At 35.7% G+C, this 18,347-nt stretch overlaps 1 protein-coding gene across 2 annotated transcripts in view; it reads left to right on the top strand.

Moving 5' to 3' along the window:
- Window positions 1–950: 950 nt before the first annotated feature.
- NR3C1 (nuclear receptor subfamily 3 group C member 1) overlaps window positions 951–18,347 on the top strand; it is a 121,078-nt gene continuing 103,681 nt past the window's right edge. For both annotated transcript variants that reach the window (XM_054487712.2, XM_054487706.2), the window contains exon 1: window positions 951–2,147. In XM_054487712.2, coding sequence (XP_054343687.1) covers window positions 964–2,147 — 1,184 coding nt within the window. In that variant the 5' untranslated portion in view covers window positions 951–963. The remainder of the gene's footprint in view (window positions 2,148–18,347) is intronic.

The raw sequence follows: 18,347 nt of genomic DNA, 5'->3' as shown, positions 1-18,347 counted from the left end.
GAATGTGATTTTACGGTTCTGTGTTTTTCCATTTTTCAGTACTTCGATATTTGGAAAGGAAAGAACTTAGAGATGTAATAGCATTTCATATTGAGGATCTCAAGCAATGTAAACAAATGTAGCTTAATCTAGATGGTTTTGTGAGTTATGATAAGGGTCAGCTATGTTTAATTTACGTAAGCTAACAACATAGTGAGAAGCTACTACACCTTCTCTTCTGCTGTTTAAAATCTAAATTTTAGTTGGCCTATATAAAGTGTATCTCATTTCATATATCCAAAATTTGGAGGTAGGCACATCCAGTCAGAAGTATGGGTTAAAAAGCCTTTTCCCAGCCTGTCGGAAGATAAGCAGATCAGCATTGTTTATTTTTCAAAGAAAATGTGCATGGTTCACCAGTTGGTTGTACTCAAAGGTTTGGATGTGTGACTAGCTGGTAGGAGGGAAATTTGGAAGTAATTAGGGATTGAGAATTCTAGCATAGTATTTATCAAATGTTATACGTATTGGTTCTCAGAAAAGCAACCAGCCTTGATTGAAAAGAGGTAGGAATTTTAATGATCACACTTCCTTTTTTTGAAATTAAATACTTTGACATCAACTTGAACCTTTAGAATAATCAGATGTAATGAATTATAATGTCTGTGATTAACAAAGCTACACGTTCAGTGAGCGGCAGGATGAATAGCCAAGCTTAGTTCGATACACTTTTGCCCTCAGCTGTGCAAATGGATTGCATTGTACTTTTAAATGTGGCATGCTGAATGGGAGCAGGGGACATGGCTTTTTATTCTGGAAGATAGAAACTACTCTTCTGGTAACAAAGAATTTGATTCGGAGTTAACTAAAAGGTTCATTTAACAAGCTGCCTCTTACTAATCGGATCAGGAAGATAATGTGACTTTAGAGCTTACGATGTTTTCCCCCCGTTTTTGTTTTTTGTTTTGTAGTTGATATTCACTGATGGACTCCAAAGAATCATTAACTCCTGGTAGAGAAGAAAACCCCAGCAGTGTGCTTGCTCAGGAGAGGGGAAATGTGATGGACTTCTATAAAACCCTAAGGGGAGGAGCTACTGTGAAGGTTTCTGCGTCTTCACCCTCACTGGCTGTCGCTTCTCAATCAGACTCCAAGCAGCGAAGACTTTTGGTTGATTTTCCGAAAGGCTCAGTAAGCAATGCGCAGCAGCCAGATCTGTCCAAAGCAGTTTCACTCTCAATGGGACTGTATATGGGAGAGACAGAAACAAAAGTGATGGGAAATGACCTGGGATTCCCACAGCAGGGCCAAATCAGCCTTTCCTCGGGGGAAACAGACTTAAAGCTTTTGGAAGAAAGCATTGCAAACCTCAATAGGTCGACCAGTGTTCCAGAGAACCCCAAGAGTTCAGCATCCACTGCTGTGTCTGCTGCCCCCACAGAGAAGGAGTTTCCAAAAACTCACTCTGATATATCTTCAGAACAGCAACATTTGAAGGGCCAGACTGGCACCAACGGTGGCAATGTGAAATTGTATACCACAGACCAAAGCACCTTTGACATTTTGCAGGATTTGGAGTTTTCTTCTGGGTCCCCAGGTAAAGAGACGAATGAGAGTCCTTGGAGATCAGACCTGTTGATAGATGAAAACTGTTTGCTTTCTCCTCTGGCGGGAGAAGACGATTCATTCCTTTTGGAAGGAAACTCGAATGAGGACTGCAAGCCTCTCATTTTACCGGACACTAAACCCAAAATTAAGGATAATGGAGATCTGGTTTTGTCAAGCCCCAGTAATGTAACACTGCCCCAAGTGAAAACAGAAAAAGAAGATTTCATCGAACTCTGCACCCCTGGGGTAATTAAGCAAGAGAAACTGGGCACAGTTTACTGTCAGGCAGGCTTTCCTGGAGCAAATATAATTGGTAATAAAATGTCTGCCATTTCTGTTCATGGTGTGAGTACCTCTGGAGGACAGATGTACCACTATGACATGAATACAGCATCCCTTTCTCAACAGCAGGATCAGAAGCCTATTTTTAATGTCATTCCACCAATTCCCGTTGGTTCCGAAAATTGGAATAGGTGCCAAGGATCTGGAGATGACAACTTGACTTCTTTGGGGACTCTGAACTTCCCTGGTCGAACAGTTTTTTCTAATGGCTATTCAAGGTAAGATCAATGTTTTTCTGTTTCTTAAGAATGGTACATTTAAGATAGATTAATAGATGTAAATCTTCATTGATTTGTATGTGCTCTCTAAAGATTCATGTGCTTTTTTATATGAATAAGTTTAAGTGGCCTTTTGAAAGTAGGAAGACAACCTAAGTGACATCTGTATGTAACCATTTCAGGTTTTTTCCTTAAATAGTGGTTTTCAGTATCCCATTGGCCAACGGTGAGGATTTTATTTAACATTTTAAAAATAATATTGCTCATTAACAAATATCTTAAGGAAAAATTATATAAATTCAGGAGAGTATAATGTCTCATATCATCATATTGTGTTGTGCATGTTCATACAGCTGTTTTAGAATATGTTCTTATATTACAATAAATGATACCCTTACTTACATAGTCAAAAGTTGTGCTGCCTTATTTGTAAATTCGTTAAGTGTTAGCTTGAGATTAAAGGATTAAAAGCAGAAGTACTAACAAAGAGCCCTGTTCTTCAAACTGAATCTTCTGTTAAAGAATTTGAGTTTTGAAATTGCTAAAGCAATGCAGTGAACAGTGTACCAGACCATAGTATTAGACACAGGTCTTGCTCACAGGGTTCTTGCCTTAAAGTAGACAAGTTATGTCTGCCGATCAATCTCTTTAAGAGAGGAATTGGTGCCAACATGGTGCAAAACAAAATTTTACTTTCAAATGTTCCTGCAAGTTCTCAAGTAGATAACTGATGGCCAAAATTGTTAAGCTTCAATTTTCAGCTTTCATTTCATTTTTCTCTTTTTTTTACTCAGTCATTTATAAGCATACTGATATTTTTGTCTGACCCAAAAAGGTCAGAAAATGGAATTATCAGAAAAAAGTTCTAAATGTAGATATATGTGTTGGTAGAGGTGAATTTCTCTACCCCGTAACCTCATCCCCAATTCAGATAAATGCTAGGTTTTATATCCATTTTAGTTGTGAAGGAAAATATAAAAATGTGGATTGTAGTGACACAAGACTGATTAATCAGCGGTTTTTTTTAAACAACACATGGTAGACAGAGTGATTTATTTGTATGTAGCCATTGAAGTTTTTTCTTAAATGTTAGTGATATTCATCTTTCCCATTAACCAGTTATTCAGATTTTTGAAAATACTTTTTCTGTGAAAGCTATCCTAACCCAGAGGATGTCTTTTTTCTTTCCTCTTTACGTAGGAAGCTTTTCTTGTTAGGGAAATAATTTAGACTTAGATTTAGCCTATGTTCTGTTCTTCTAAAAGACTTAGTTGTTGTCAAAAAAAAAAAACCCAAAAAACCTTGGTTCTTATGTGTCTTAATGCGAACTACCTCCTAATCTATTGTTTAAATAATTATCTTTCATTTAGAAGAAGACTACTTCAACCTGAGTTGAAGGTTTAAAATCTTTTCAGTAAGGAGATTTGAGATGTTTATTATTACATAAGCTGTTGTGTTTTAAATGCTAAAAGACATGCTGTGTTTTAAAATTTTCAATTGCAAATTTTTGGCAATAGAATTCACATACTTGGTTTTCTTAAAAGAGTTAAGTACGGTTGATTTGACTAAGCTATCTGTAGGAAACTCTTAAATTGATTTATAAAACATGTAGTTATACAAAGAAAAATAAAACATCTTAGGAAACTCTTGGGGATTATTAATGGATTTTGCCCTGATAATCATCATGGCATGGTTTTCATTTTCCTTACTATAAAGAAAAGGCATGGGACAAAACTTATTTTCCATTTGCTATGAACTTTTAAACCCTATAAAATCTGGGATATAGAGTATAAGTAGATGAACACAGTTGCTCTTAAATCACTAAAGGTGATTTCAATGCTTTAACTTTTATAGTACTTTATGACATAAAGCATCTTTATGTATTTTTAATTTGGGCCCCATAACCTTATGGAGGTAGTAGGCAAGGCAATGATGATGCGGCTCTTTAGAAGTTCTTTAATATCGAATGAAATTATTATTTTTATGCCAATCTGTGATTGGGAAATATAATCAGTAGTTTGTGTCCTAACAAGAAGGTATAATACTTTATACAGGGTATTTTGTTAATATTTGAAGATTTTATACCTTATGGCACTAACTAAGCACTGAGAACTATGATTACCCAAAACAAAGCTTCATCCAAATAAATTGAAACAGTGTTTCTTTTAAACCATCATTGAATTAGTCAATTGTTTCCAAACAACAGCCCTGATATAGCTAAAATTAGTTGCTTTCTCTTCTCTATATGTTACATGACTGTAGCCAAACATTTGCTATGACCAGTGACCCTGAGTGATCAGCAAATAATCAACACATTGAGACCACAACTTGAGTGAATACTGACATTCTGACTTTGCGTAGAAAAATATTAAATGCCACTAATAACTTGAATTCCTTTTAAATTAAAAAAAGTTATAAATTACAATTTGACTTTTTAAAATGCCACCTAAAATTGTTTTTATCAGAATACTTAAAAAAAAAAATCCTCACTTTATTCTCTGGGGGTGGGAAGAGGCAATTCCTTCCTTCCACCACAACATTGAATTATCACATAAAATTGTAAAATTATGAATATTATGATTGAGCTTAGTAAAGCGTTTTCTTTTTAAGTTCATTTATAGTAAAGCAAGAGAAACCTTATTGATTCTCAAAATCTATTCTTTAAGTAAAACAAACTAGCCATTCTAAATATGCTTTTAAAAATACTGAAATTCAGTACATTTAGCATAAACTTACTGATGAAGGCACATTTCTGCATTATTTGATTTTCAGCCTTGTTTCACTTAAGCATTAATGGCAGAGGTAGAGAACAGAAATGGTTTTAGGTGGTTATTAGAGCTTTTATTGGGATTATGTTGAAATTTTAGTGTTGAAAAAATTGTTCGTATCCTAAAGGGAGGGATTATTGGAGAGAATGAATGATGTAGGATGAACTTGTAAATTCAGTTTTCGGCAGAGTCTAGGGCTCTGATGATTGGCACTTAATGAAGCTACTAAAATTTATGTTGATTTTAATGTCTCATTAGTAATCGCATCTGTATCTGGTTTTATAAAAGTAATGAAATTGAAGACCTGTACAAATACAGAATGAATGAAGCAAATTCTGCTAACATCATGTTGAATGTTTTCTCAGAAAAAGAGGGAATACAAAGAGAAGAGATTTGTTTTGACTGTGATTTACCCCCACCCCCATGGATACTTTCTTTACTTCCTACCTTTTTTCTTTTTCTTTTCCTTCTGAAGATTCTGGCAATGGGTGTTTCAGTGTTTTTTAAGCTTAATATTTCTGGTACTCATTTATTTAAGTGATTTCTGAATGTTAAAGGAGATTTCCTTTTAAATATATTTTCACTTATTTTTAGCTTTATGATGAGAATCTTATTTTTTAAATCTATAACTTGTTATGGCTACATGATTAGTAAAAGAAAAGCTTTTAAAACACACTGTATATTCAGGTGTGTCATTTTAGTGTGGAATGACTAATACAGAAATATGTGACTAGCATGTGGTCAGATTTTATTGAAATTACTTACGATGTTTCTATGGCTATTCCCCTTATATTTTTATAATTGGTAACATAATTCATATGTTATTTTGGTTTTGTCTATTCGTGTTACATGTATTTTAGTCTGACCACTTTTGCTACTTATTTAATGTTTATACATTTTATGAAATACTTATTCTGAAATATACCTTGCATAAATGTAGGTTAAATGCAAATTGTATTAATAGTGAAATGGATATGTGGGTAGAGATCACTTTAGGGGCCTTTTGAGATTTAGTAAAGGAAAGATTGGATTAAAAGGGTTTACCTTAATGTGACTGCCTAATGTGAAAGTCGGAACATCTGCATTAATTGGTTAGTTACATAAATCTTAGTCCACTCTGGCCTGCAGGTGATTGAAACAGCCCAGGAAATCTTAATTTACATTAAGTTTAGACAAGGTCTGAGGCATAGTTCTTAAAGCACATTCTTTTTTACTTTAATGATTATTCCTAATTTTAATTAGCAGTGGGTTCTCATTATGTACTAGTACTTAGGTGGGCAAATTAAATAAGCAAAATAAGTTTGTGCTGAATAGCATTTACCCTTCTGAGGACATCCTGGTAATATTTTCATCAAGAGTAATTGTGTAATGCAATATTTACAGGTATTTGTCAGATTAATGGGCACTTGTTTTCATATTTCTGAGTCATGGAAAATATACGTTGGTGATTCCTATTGCATAAAGAGTTTTCAAGAAAATTTTGTTGAATTAAGCTATAACTACAAAAAAAAATCCATTACTTATTGACCTTTACAAAGGATTTTTAAAAGCCCATGCTGTCCTTATTTCTGCAGCTTCAGAGAGCCAACTGCTCTTATTTTCTTTTGGCATATTCTATTAATACTTAGGTTTTGTATTTTTCAAGTAAGAAAAAATTCCTATTGAGAATTTCGATTTTAGAAAAGAAAAGATCTACTAAGTGTTCCTTTCCCTGTTGAATTATGTGTGATCATTTCTATGCTAAACTAGACTAGGGTGTGACTTGTGATGGTGATTTTTGTTCATTTTACATATTAAGAAAGAAATAGAATTTTATTGCAGTTCAAAATTATTTGTAGACAGTGATTTTAACCCCCAAACACCTAATTTTGACAGGTTGCTTTCCTTAGTCCTCAATACTGTCGTAAATGTCTCTAAATATAGAATTTCCAGTGGAGTTCATGAATTAATTGGGGGTGGAGTGTGAAGAGGGAGGAGCAACAGAGATGTGGAATGCTATAGATAAGTTTAGGAGTATCCAGATCAGTTCTGAAAACTAACAGTTTGGATCAACTGTCATGAATTAGAGGTTTAAGAAAAGAAAAATTTAGGGCTATAGGTACAAGGGAATGCATCAATCAGGATTACAATTTAATTTCTTTTATTTCAGGTAGAAATCTAAAACTAATCATGGCTATATAATACTAATTGTTGAGTTATGTTGTTTCTTACTATGCTTTATTATCAAAAAAGGATAAAATGCACATTTTACTTTCAGATTACTTTAGCTAAGATTAAGGTCATATTTGTCTCATTTTTATTTAAGCTGCTGTTTAATAAATGAAAATCTAATGACTTGAATGTAGTCGACCTAATGTCTTAATGTTGATATAATCATTTCATATTTCATAGTGCCCTTTTACAGCCATTGTCAACTGACTGGAGAGCAACCCTTTTCTTTGGTAATATATTTCTATGGGTTATGTATTTTTCTGCTGGAATATTCAGAAAATTTTTCATAATATGCAGAATAAATTATGGGGTTCTGCAAGTGTTAGACAGTCACTTAAACTACTTATATTGCAATACATTCCTTAAATTCAATATTTTGAATGAAAGTGTGTTATCCCCTAATTTTATCCCTTGGCCAATTTAAATATTAATTACATCCCAATAGAGCTGCATGCTTAAACATGCTTTTTCAGAGTAACCCAAGTATTAATTTCGAGTGCTTTAAAATATTTTTTCTTTTTAGCAAGTTTCAACAAGATTAATAGTGTCTATAATGCAGCAAGTTCAGTGAAAGTACCTGTTTTAGAATTTTTTTTCATTCACACTATAGGGCACCAAAAATATATATAAGGGGAAAAAAGTTTTAATGATATGATTAGTTGTAAATGTTTACACATTATCTTACCTTGAATTTTTATTTTTGTAACTAATAATTTGAGAGTTCAGTAAGTATGCAGTGTTTAAGACATACAGTTTGTTGCAAAAAGTGTTAACTTACTATTTCTTTTTACAATAAAATTAGCCTTTATTCTAGTTGATTTCATAATTGTCCATAATATTTAGCTGTGGCTATTATGAAAGTATATTTGATAGCCAGATTTTGAAAGCTATTATGAAATGATACAATTCAGTACATGATTTATTCATGCTGGTTGGGGCAGTGCTGTGACTTATGACCTTATGATTGTCACATGCCGAACACTAAAGCTCTACCAGTTTGTTATGGACACTGTTTTACTTTATGTTATTGTTTTAATTTTTTTTGTAATTATTGAGGATAAGAGCTTCCTTAATTTTAAGACTATTTAAATTGCAGATTTGGCTTTTCTATTTTTTTAACCATCCCTTCCAAAGAATTTGATTTAGATATTCAGTAGTAGAAACAGAAGAAAAATAGTCAACTAAAAGTCCAAAGACCTAGTTTCTAATGCTAAGGGAGACAGTCTATGTCCTCGAACTAGGTATTTTGGAATCAAAAATACTTTCTTTACAACTATGTTTGAATTGTTTTCAAAACACCTGTGTGTGTGTTTCTAAAATTCCACAATCCTTTTAACCTGTCAATTTGATGAGGGAAGTAATTAGGGTAGGGAATGGTATAACAAAGTTGGTTCTTTGACATTTTCTTTATAGATTATCGAATGTAAGACAAATAGAAGTGAATGCAGATTTGGTGTTTTTATAAGATAAGGATTTAAAATAATGTAGTTGGTGATATATAAAAATAAACTATTGCTGCTGTTAGCACCCGAGAGGTGGGGCTCTTGGGTTCTCAGAGCTTGTTTTCTATGTTCGGTACAGTTATTTTAGATTAGAACTTAAAAGAACTTGAGAGTTTCCCTAATCCTAGCCCCTAATTTTTTTGAATGAGAAATCGAGATCCATAGAAAGTGTTGAGGTAAAGATCACAAAACACTTAATGAGCGGTGTTGCCAGTTTGAATATCTCAATTCTCAGTTATCTAAGTTCCCCGGTAGGCTTCTTTAATTATCTGGGTCTCTTCTAGACATCTGAAACAAATAGCTGATTGACATAATACAGACTAGCCACATATTTTATAAGAGTTACTTTTGACTCATTTAGATTTTTAAAATATACAGTGTCTGTATTCTTCCCTATACATTTTGTTAATCTTTTTTTACCTAATAATGATTAAGCACCAATTATGTGACAGCAGTATGCTAAGCACTTTGCAAGCGTTCATCTCATTTAAATCTCAACTCTGTGAAAGTTTTTATTCTAGTTACTGTATTAAGTCTCAATTCTGTCAATATCCATGTAGCACAGAAGGCAGCTGTTATTTACCTTAATTTTATAGATACGAAAACTAAAGGCATTTAAAGAGAAAAAGAGGAAAAAAAAAAACCCAGGAAACCTTAATACTTATCTGAAGGGAAATATTTAATATTGGGTATGTTAGTTCCTCATGTATCTTTAATAATTTTTGTCAACAGTGAATCTTTAAATAAAATATAAAGGATTAGGCCTCTGCTCTCCTGCATATATTTGTAAAGTCACTTACTGCTTTTTGTCACAGTTGCAATTTCTGTAAAATAGTGAGAGGGTTTTTACCTGACAGGATTTGTGCATGTACGTTTACTTTGAAAATTAAAAAAGCATTAGGCCGGGCGCGGTGGCTCACGCCTGTAATCCCAGCACTTTGGGAGGCTGAGGCAGGCGTATCATGAGGTCGGGAGATTGAGACCATCCTGGCTAACACGGTGAACCCCCGTCTCTACTAAAAATACAAAAAATTAGCCGGGCATGGTGGCTGGCGCCTGTAGTCCCAGGTACTCGGGAGGCTGAGGCAGGAGAATGGTGTGAACCTGGGAGGCGGAGCTTGCAGTGAGCCGAGATCGCGCCACTCCACTCCAGCCTGGGCGACAGAGCGAGTCTCCGTCTCAAAAAAAAAAGAAAAAAAAAAAAGAAAAGAAAATTAAAAAGCATTATAAAAATGCAAGGTGGAATTTTTAAAGCTCTGCCAAGTCCACTTAGCTTAAACCAGCATGACTCTCATTGGCTAAGTACATTATGACATCTGTGACTGTGGTGTAGGTATTTCCTATAATCAAGAATCTTTTAGGGTCTGCTATGTGCAATCCCTGAAGGGTCATGGATCGCAGTTTCATAAAGACTACTGTATTTTAAAGCCTTCAAATGCCAAGGTAGTATCTTCACAATGATTTTTTTTTTCAGTTTTATTATTTTTTGAAAGCGCCTTCAACAAAGTTTTCAGTGGATTTTGTTGAGGGATATTAAGTATGCCATCTACATAATAGCCATAGTGATAACTCCAACCACATTGTTATATTTTTATTAATAAATGCTGGAGTATTCTCTTTCTGGTATTTCCTATTCTGATATTTTTATATAATCAAGTATGCAAAGATTCTTTGTCATTAGAAACCTTAATTTGCCTGAAAATGGGAATGAAATTATCAGGTTTAAAATTTTTTTACATTTATTACATTTATTGAAGCTGTCTGGAAAAGCTCTTGAGTATATTGAATACCAAAATTTATCCTAACTGCATAAAGCTGGGAGGATTGTGAAACTTGACTGCACTTACTTTTTTTCTTTATTGATCAAATGGTTGAAAAAAACTTCAGTTGAACAAATTTGATGTATTAAACCAAAGTTATAAAAGCAGAGGCAAGCATAGAATTATTAAACGGCAGTTTAAATTGGTAAATATACCGATGTAGAACCTAAGTTTGTAGACAGCTTTCTTAGATGGAAACTTAAAAAAAATTTTAATTAGAACATTATGTGAAGTTTGTCATCTGGAATTCAGCTGGGTTTATTAAGGACAAAGTGTATGACTATAAAATAGATTGATTTTTTTTAAAAAACAGAAAACCCAAAATAAATGTTCTAAGTTTCCACCTTAGGAGGCTATGTATATTGCTCCTCTTTGAAACTGCCTTCAGAACCACCTTGTAAGCCATAAAAGAAAATTGGACTCATTGCACTATAGTAACACCTAACTGTTCTTGCTCAAAGAAAATGTATTTATTCCTAAGCTTTATTTGTGTGACTCCAAATCATTTGAGTATTGCCAGATATTTAGAAATTTAATCCTCTCTCGAATGATAACATTTATTTTCTTTGAGGGTTTTTAAAAGAGCCCACATAGATATTTCTACAGAAAATGTTTAATTCTGTTTTGAATATGCCTGGAATAAGTTAATAGCTTCCCAGGGTGACTATTCTGAAATGGATGATGCTTAGTGGTTAAGTTCTGATTTGTGTTTTCTTTAAGTTATTAAGGAACTTTATGCTAACAGTTTATATATTCCCTCTTCTTGGCATAGTAAAGAAGTAATAGAGACTATTCACCTCTAAGCCTGATTTTTTAAATAAGTATTTATTTTATGTTTAAGTAAGGTAGGTCTGCTTTTGGCTTGGACTTGAATTTGGCAATAGCAGATATAAAGTAAACATAATGTGAATTCCTACAACAGTCTCCCAAACAGTTTAATCTCCCATTCATACACATTTATTATCAGTATAGCAAGAACAACTCAAATATACTAAAATTATTTATACTCATAAAATAGTTTGAGTTATAGCTACAATATAAAATTCATATATTTTCGACTTTTATTCCTCACAACCTGAAAAAAGCCTCTGCGATTACTGATAGTACTTTTAAAAACTAAATGAATTTTGTTACTACTATTTGCTAAATTTAGTCATGTTTAGTCATGACTAAACACATCATGTTACTAAACAGTAAACATGTTTAGTCATGTTTACTGTTCAAACAATGCTAGATTAAAATGGATCCTAATCTTTGAAATGATGAAGACACGTGTAGTGGTGTCAAAAATAGGATATTCATTTTGTAACTATTCTGTTAGTGCTGAAGTTCTTAGAATTTCTTTGTGACAACAGCTTGCTTAAGAACTTTAGATTTTTTAGAATTGTACTAAAAGCAAACTGTTTTCTTGGATATTTGTTCTTTCTCCCCAAAAGATTTATAAGTTTTCAGAGCTAAGAAATGGTAATGAAGAGCTATCCTAGCATGGCAGGTAATGTTTTACTGCTAACAGGTTTTCTCTGCACTGCTTTATTAGCCTTGAACCTCTTACTTTGTTCTGTCAGCTGGGAGGCTGGTCGATTTTCTATTAGGTAGCAAATGTTTCTCATTACTAAACACATATCATGGGCTGGTGTTAGTGCAGTCTGTGGATGGGCACTACCTTTTTAATCAAGAAATATTTTTGAAGGAAAGACAAATTGGTGAAGTAATTTCTAATTCAGTATTTTAGGGATGAGTGACCTTTTAATTGATAGTGACATTTAACAGAGCTGTACAGTGCTTTGGGGGTCCCACAGACATATTTAAACAAGAAAACAGTAAATAAGGAAGCCAGAAGGAAAAGTTATAAAACTTATAAGAAAGAAAATGAAAATTCTAAACTTCAATTCTGCTGCCTGGCTAAATTTGATTTTTGTATGCCTCAGTGTTTCTCTATGGACACTGGAAAATCAATAAGCAACTAGCTACGTTATTATGTTCGTTAGTGGAAGAACTAAAGAACTACAAAGACATGTTCTAGGCCAAGAATTCTTGAGATAGGTAGAGTGGGAGATTAACTAGATGATCTCCAAGGTCCTTCTAATTGCACTTGGCAGCAGCAAGCATTTATCAAGCTAGACACTGGGCATATGGAGATGAAGAAGATGAAAACCCCCAGCAGCATGGAGAGCACTCTGATGATAGTCATCCCTGCCTCCCTCTCCCTCAATTTGCTTTTTGAAATGTGAGCTTGAAGGATCTCAAGCTCCTTCCTGGGAAGACATAACTGAAACTTCATGGAGGAAAGTGCATGGACGAATGGGAAACAAGATTTGATTCAACTATTTGGAATAAGAAAAGGGACAACAAGGAGTCTGAAACAAATGAAAGAAAAGATGGAAAGAATTAGTTGACTAGATGAGGACTGAGTAGATAGGAATGAGCCAACAGGAGACTTCAGCAACTAATGGATGAAAGTATTATGTGCATGCATGTTGTCATCAAATATTACGTGATACAAGACAAGGAGAAAACATGACTTTCACCATAACCTCAGTTTGTGTACCCTAGGTGCAAGATATTTTTTTTTTCTAGTCACTTAAGAATATCCTTACTGTTTAGGAGAAATAATCCTGTTTCTGGGCTCCCCAGTGTATAAGCTCAAATCTGAGGAAATTTTACCTGAAATGTTCTTTCCCCAGATACCCACATGGTTTACTCTCTCACTTAAATGTCAGCTCTGTAAAAGAGATCTCTGACTGCTCTATCTGAAATAGTAGAATCTTTCACATAGTCTTTCCTTCTTCTTGACATCATCTATTTGTGTCTTATCTGCTCACCTGCTACAATGTAAGCTCCATGAGAGCAGTGATACTGTCTGCCTTGCTTACTCCTGTATGCCAGCATCTAGAATAGTGTCTAGCACATAGTAAGACCTCTACAAATACATGTTGAATACCTAAATAAACAAAATTTGACATATAAACCAAAAAGATGTATAGGAATGGATTATATTTCTAATCTTTCTCGAGTAAGGAAAATGTCAGCAGATACTGAATATCACTGAGAGAGAGATGATAGCCCAGGTTATCTTCCCCAGATAGAAATGAGCCTTAAGACTGACAGGTGTATATGAATACAGAGAGAAGTATACATAAAGAAGATGTATTTTCAATTGTCAGTCTCTAAATTTGCTTTAAGACTTTGAAATGTATTGCTTTTCATAATTTCTTAGAATAACTCTGGTCTGTTTACCATTGAAAAATTAGAGTAGCCAATGTTTGTAAATGAAGGGTTAGAGGGTTTTTTCCTTTGGTTGGTTGTTAAAAGCTTGCTCAAGGCAGTAACTTATAGTAAATTGTCAATATAGGAACTTTTGTAGCAGAAGCTTTATGCTTTTCACTTTTATAAGAATTGAGATTATTTAAGCAGATGAGTCTAATGTATATGTTTGTACTGACTTACCTAGAAGGTCAGGCAAGAAATCGGTTTCCTCATTTTTTAGATAAGTGTGTGTGTAATCACTGAGTACCTTAAGAAAGGAGGGGTGTTTTATTTTTGCCTGAATTTTCAAAATATCTTTCTTCAGCTTATTTATATTTTAGATTTGACTTATTCTATCTATAGTATATAACAGTCAGAAGGTTGGTAGAATAAGTTCATCTCTTCCACTAAGAGTTATAGGAGAGTTCAACCTAATATGGCAATGACAGTCACAGAAAAGAGAAAATGCAAGGTAAGTGGATGTTAGCTATAGCAAGAAAATCGGATGAGGTCATTTAAGAATGAACTGCTCTAATGTTCAGGAAAAAAGAGGGGAAGGGACAAGGACAGGGCTCTGGAAGGCAACCAAAGAGAGCAGCCACAAAAGATAATGAATAGCTGAAGAATTAGGAGACAATAATCTTAAAATGTGGCAGGGAGAGGGTAGTTGTCACATCAACTAGCATAGAAAAGACAATAGAATAACATAAATATATGAGTGATTATTGTTCTTGAAACCAGTCCTTAAAACATGTGAACAGTCTCAAAAATTAAAGCCAGATAAATTAGAGAAATCTTAAATGGCACAATATAACTAGTGATTCGTTTATAATTTTTTTAAAAATGAGCCTTAAATTTGAAATTTAGATGTAGTTAAAGCAGATAATAAGAAACATACTTCTGAGACCACAAATACCCTGAGATTCAGTTAAGAGTAAGGTAGAAAGGCTGGAAGCCAGAAGGGAATTAAGTTTCTGTTCCCTGAGAAGCCAACACAACAGGAAAAAACTGGCCACACCCTAGTTCAAACTCTTATTACTCCTATCAATAGTCTCCTAATTGTTTCTCTAGTTTTCTCTTCTCCCTTCTTAATTCATTCTGCAGTCTACTGCCAGATTAATCTTCCTAGAACACCACTTTCAGTATTATTCCCCTGATCAAAAAATGTCTGTGGTTTTGTTGCTCATAGCATAGTGGTTCTCCTCCTTTGTACCACAGCCCATGTGCCAGATGATAGATGGTGGGTAGCCACATGAACTCTCCATAACCTTTGGAGGATTTGGGTTATACACAGTCTCTTATCCAAGAAAGCATATCTGAGTGTAAGTGAGCACTATAAGGATAGTCTTAGAATTGGCTCTTTTTAAAATTTATTCTTCTATTTGCAAATGCCCCTTCAGAATTTACAGAAATAATGTGTTCATTCCATCAGTAAAATTATACCCCAAAATGTTAATAAACTTATTTCCATCACCTCTCCTTTCCTATTTCTTTCTTTCCTCTTTCTTCGTGTACATCTCCCGTTATCCTCCACATTTCTCTGTAATTATATAATCATAAACAGAGACACATATGAGATTTTCTGGGTTGCTTGCCTTTAAATAAAAGAATGGGATTATCTTATACCCCTTTGTCTGCAGCTTGCTTTTCTCACCTAACAAATACACCCTGAACATCCTTCCAGGTAAACAGATGCGGATCCCATTCTTTTAAATAGTTAGACAATATTCTATTCATGTGGTTTCATGATTTTTGCCACTACAAGCAAGTTTCTAATAAATACCCTTTTCTATGTGTCCTTTACAAATAGCAACTTTTTTCCTAAATATAAATGATATGGTTTGGCTCTGTGTCCCCACCCAAATCTCATCTTGAATTGTAATCCTCACATATCAGGGGAGGGGCCTGGTGAAAGGTGATTGAATCATGGAGGCAGACTTCTCCTTTGCTGTTCTCATGATAGTTCTCGTGAGATCTGGTTGCTTGAAAATGTATGGCACTTCCCTCTTCACTCACTGTCTCTCCTGCTCTGCCATGTGAAAACATGCTTTCTTTGCCTTCCACTGTGAGTGTAAGTTTCCTGAGGCCTCCCAGTAATGCTTCCTGTTAAGCCTGTGGAAGTATGAGTCAGTTGAACCTCTTTTCTTTGTAAGTTACCCAGTCTCAGGTAGTTCTTTATAGCACTGTGAAAATGGACTAGTACAGAAACTTGGTACCAGGACAGTGGGGCATTGCTATAAAGATACATGAAAATATGGAAGCGACTTTGTAACTGGGTAATGGGCAGAGGTTGCAACAGTTTGGAGGACTCAGAAGAGGACAGGAAGATGAGGGAATGTTTGGAACTTCCTAGAGACATGTTGAATGGTTTTGACCAAAATGCTGATAGTTATATGGACAATAAAGTCCAGGCTGAGGTGGTCTCAGGTGGAGATGGGGCACTTATTGGGAACTGGAGCAAAGGTCACTTTTGCTTTGCTTTAGCAAATAGACTGACAGCATTTTGCCCCTGCCCTAGAGATCTGTGGAACTTTGAACTTGAGAGAGATGATTTAGAGTATGTGGCAGAAGAAATTTCTAAGTAGCAAAGCATTCAATATGTGGCTTGGCTGCTCCTAACAACATACAGTCATACGTGTTCACAAAGAGATGGTCTGAAGTAGGAACTTAGGTTTAAAAGGGAAGCAGAGCATAAAAGTTGGAAAATTTGCAGCCTGACCTTGTGGTAGAAAAGAAAAACCTATGTTTTGGGGAGCAATTCAAGTGAGCTGCAGAAATATGCACAGGTGAAGAGGAGCCTAATGTTAATAGCCAGTAGAGTAGGGAAAATGTCTCCAGGGCATGTCAGAGACCTTCATGGCAGCCCTTCCTATCACAGGCCTGGAGGTCTAGGAGGAAAAAATGGTTTCATGGCCCAGGCCCAGGGTTGCACTGCTCTCTGCAGCCTCAGGACATGGTGCCCTGCATCCCAGCTGCTGTAGCTCCAGCTGTGGCTAAAAGGGGCCAGGAGATAATCTTGGGCTGTTGCTTCAGAGGGGGTAATCCTCAAACCTTGGCAGCCTTTATGTGGTGTTGGGCCTGTGGGTGTGCAGAAGGCAAGAGTTGAGGCTTGAAAGCCTCTGCCTTGATTTCAGGATGTATGGAAATGCCTGGATGTCCAGGCAGAAGTCTGCTGCAGGGGCAGAGCCCTCATGGAGATCCTCTGCTAGGGCAGTGCAGAGGAGATATATGGGGTTAGAGCCCTCACATAGAGACCCCACTGGGGCACTGCCTAGTGGAGCTGTGAGAAGAGGGATACCATCCCGCAGACTCCAGAATGGTAGATCCACTGACAGCTTTCACCATGTACCTGGAAAAGCTGTAGGCACTCAATGCTAGCCTGTGAAAGCAGCCGCAGGGGCTGTACCCAGCAGAGCCACCGGGGCGGAGCTGTCCAAGGCCTTGGGAGCTCACCCCTTGTGTCAGCATGGCTCGGACATGAGACTTGGAGTCAAAGGAGATCATTTCAGATTTTTAAGATTTAATGACTGCCCTGCAGGTTTTTGGACATGCATGGGGCCTGTAGCCTCTTTGTCTTAACCAATTTCTCTCATTTGGAATGGGGGAATTTACCCACTTCCAGTACCCCAATTTTTTCTTGGAAGTAACTAGTTTTTGATTTTACAGTCTCATAAGCAGAATGGACTTGCCTTGACCCAAGGAAACTTTGTACTTGGACTTTTGAGTTAATGCAGGAAGGAGTTAAGACTTTGGGGGACTATTGAGAATGCAAGATTGTGTTTTGAAATGTGAGAACATGAGATTTAGGAGGGGCTAGGGGCAGAATAATACGGCTTGGCTGTGTGTCCCCACCCAAATCTCAATCACTTGTAATCCCCACATGTTGGGGGAGGGGCCTAGTGGGAGGTGATTGAATCACAAGGGTGGACTTCCCTCTTGTTGTTCTCATGATCGTGAGTTCTCATGAGATCTGGTTGTTTGAAAGTGTGTGGCACTTCCCCCTTCTCTCTCTGTCTCCTGCTCTGCCATGTGAACATGTGCTTGCTTCTCCTTCAACTTCCACCAGGATTCTAAGTTTCCTGAGGCCTCTCAGTCATGCTTCCTTTGAGGCCTGTGGAACTGTAAGTCAATTAAATCCCTGTTCTTCATAAATTACCCAGACACAGGTAGTTCTTTATTGCAGTGTGAAAATGGAATAATACAATAGATTTCCCCAGAGTTGGGTTCTGGAGTCAGGGGTATGTGTATTTAAAATTTTAACAGATATTTCCAAATTACTTTTTTCAAGGATTATGGCAAGTCACAGTTCCCCTGGCAGTGTTTATACTTTTCTTTATAATAAAAATACATAAATCATTATTACTAACAAATTCCTTGACATGAGTCCTAAAATTGATAACAACATACCAGTGTGCCATATGACATAGCTGAAGACTGTTGCAGTCTGGAATTCAGGCTTCTTCTCTCTGCTTCTCACAATATGTGTAATGTTCAAGACCAATTTAGTGCTACTTATTTTGTATGCTTTCCTTTATGTAGTCCAGACCATAGCCCCCCTCCCTCATCTGATGGTATCCTCTGGCAGCCACAGACCACACAGTTCTTTCTACCTAAATTAGTCATTAGCACATAGTAGGTACCCAGTAAATGTTT

Source organism: Pongo pygmaeus, chromosome 4, assembly GCF_028885625.2.
Source record: "Pongo pygmaeus isolate AG05252 chromosome 4, NHGRI_mPonPyg2-v2.0_pri, whole genome shotgun sequence".
Taxonomy (NCBI): Eukaryota; Metazoa; Chordata; class Mammalia; order Primates; family Hominidae; genus Pongo; species Pongo pygmaeus.
The sequence above is the reverse complement of the archived record's forward strand: the minus strand, read 5'-3'. Positions and strand labels throughout refer to the sequence as shown.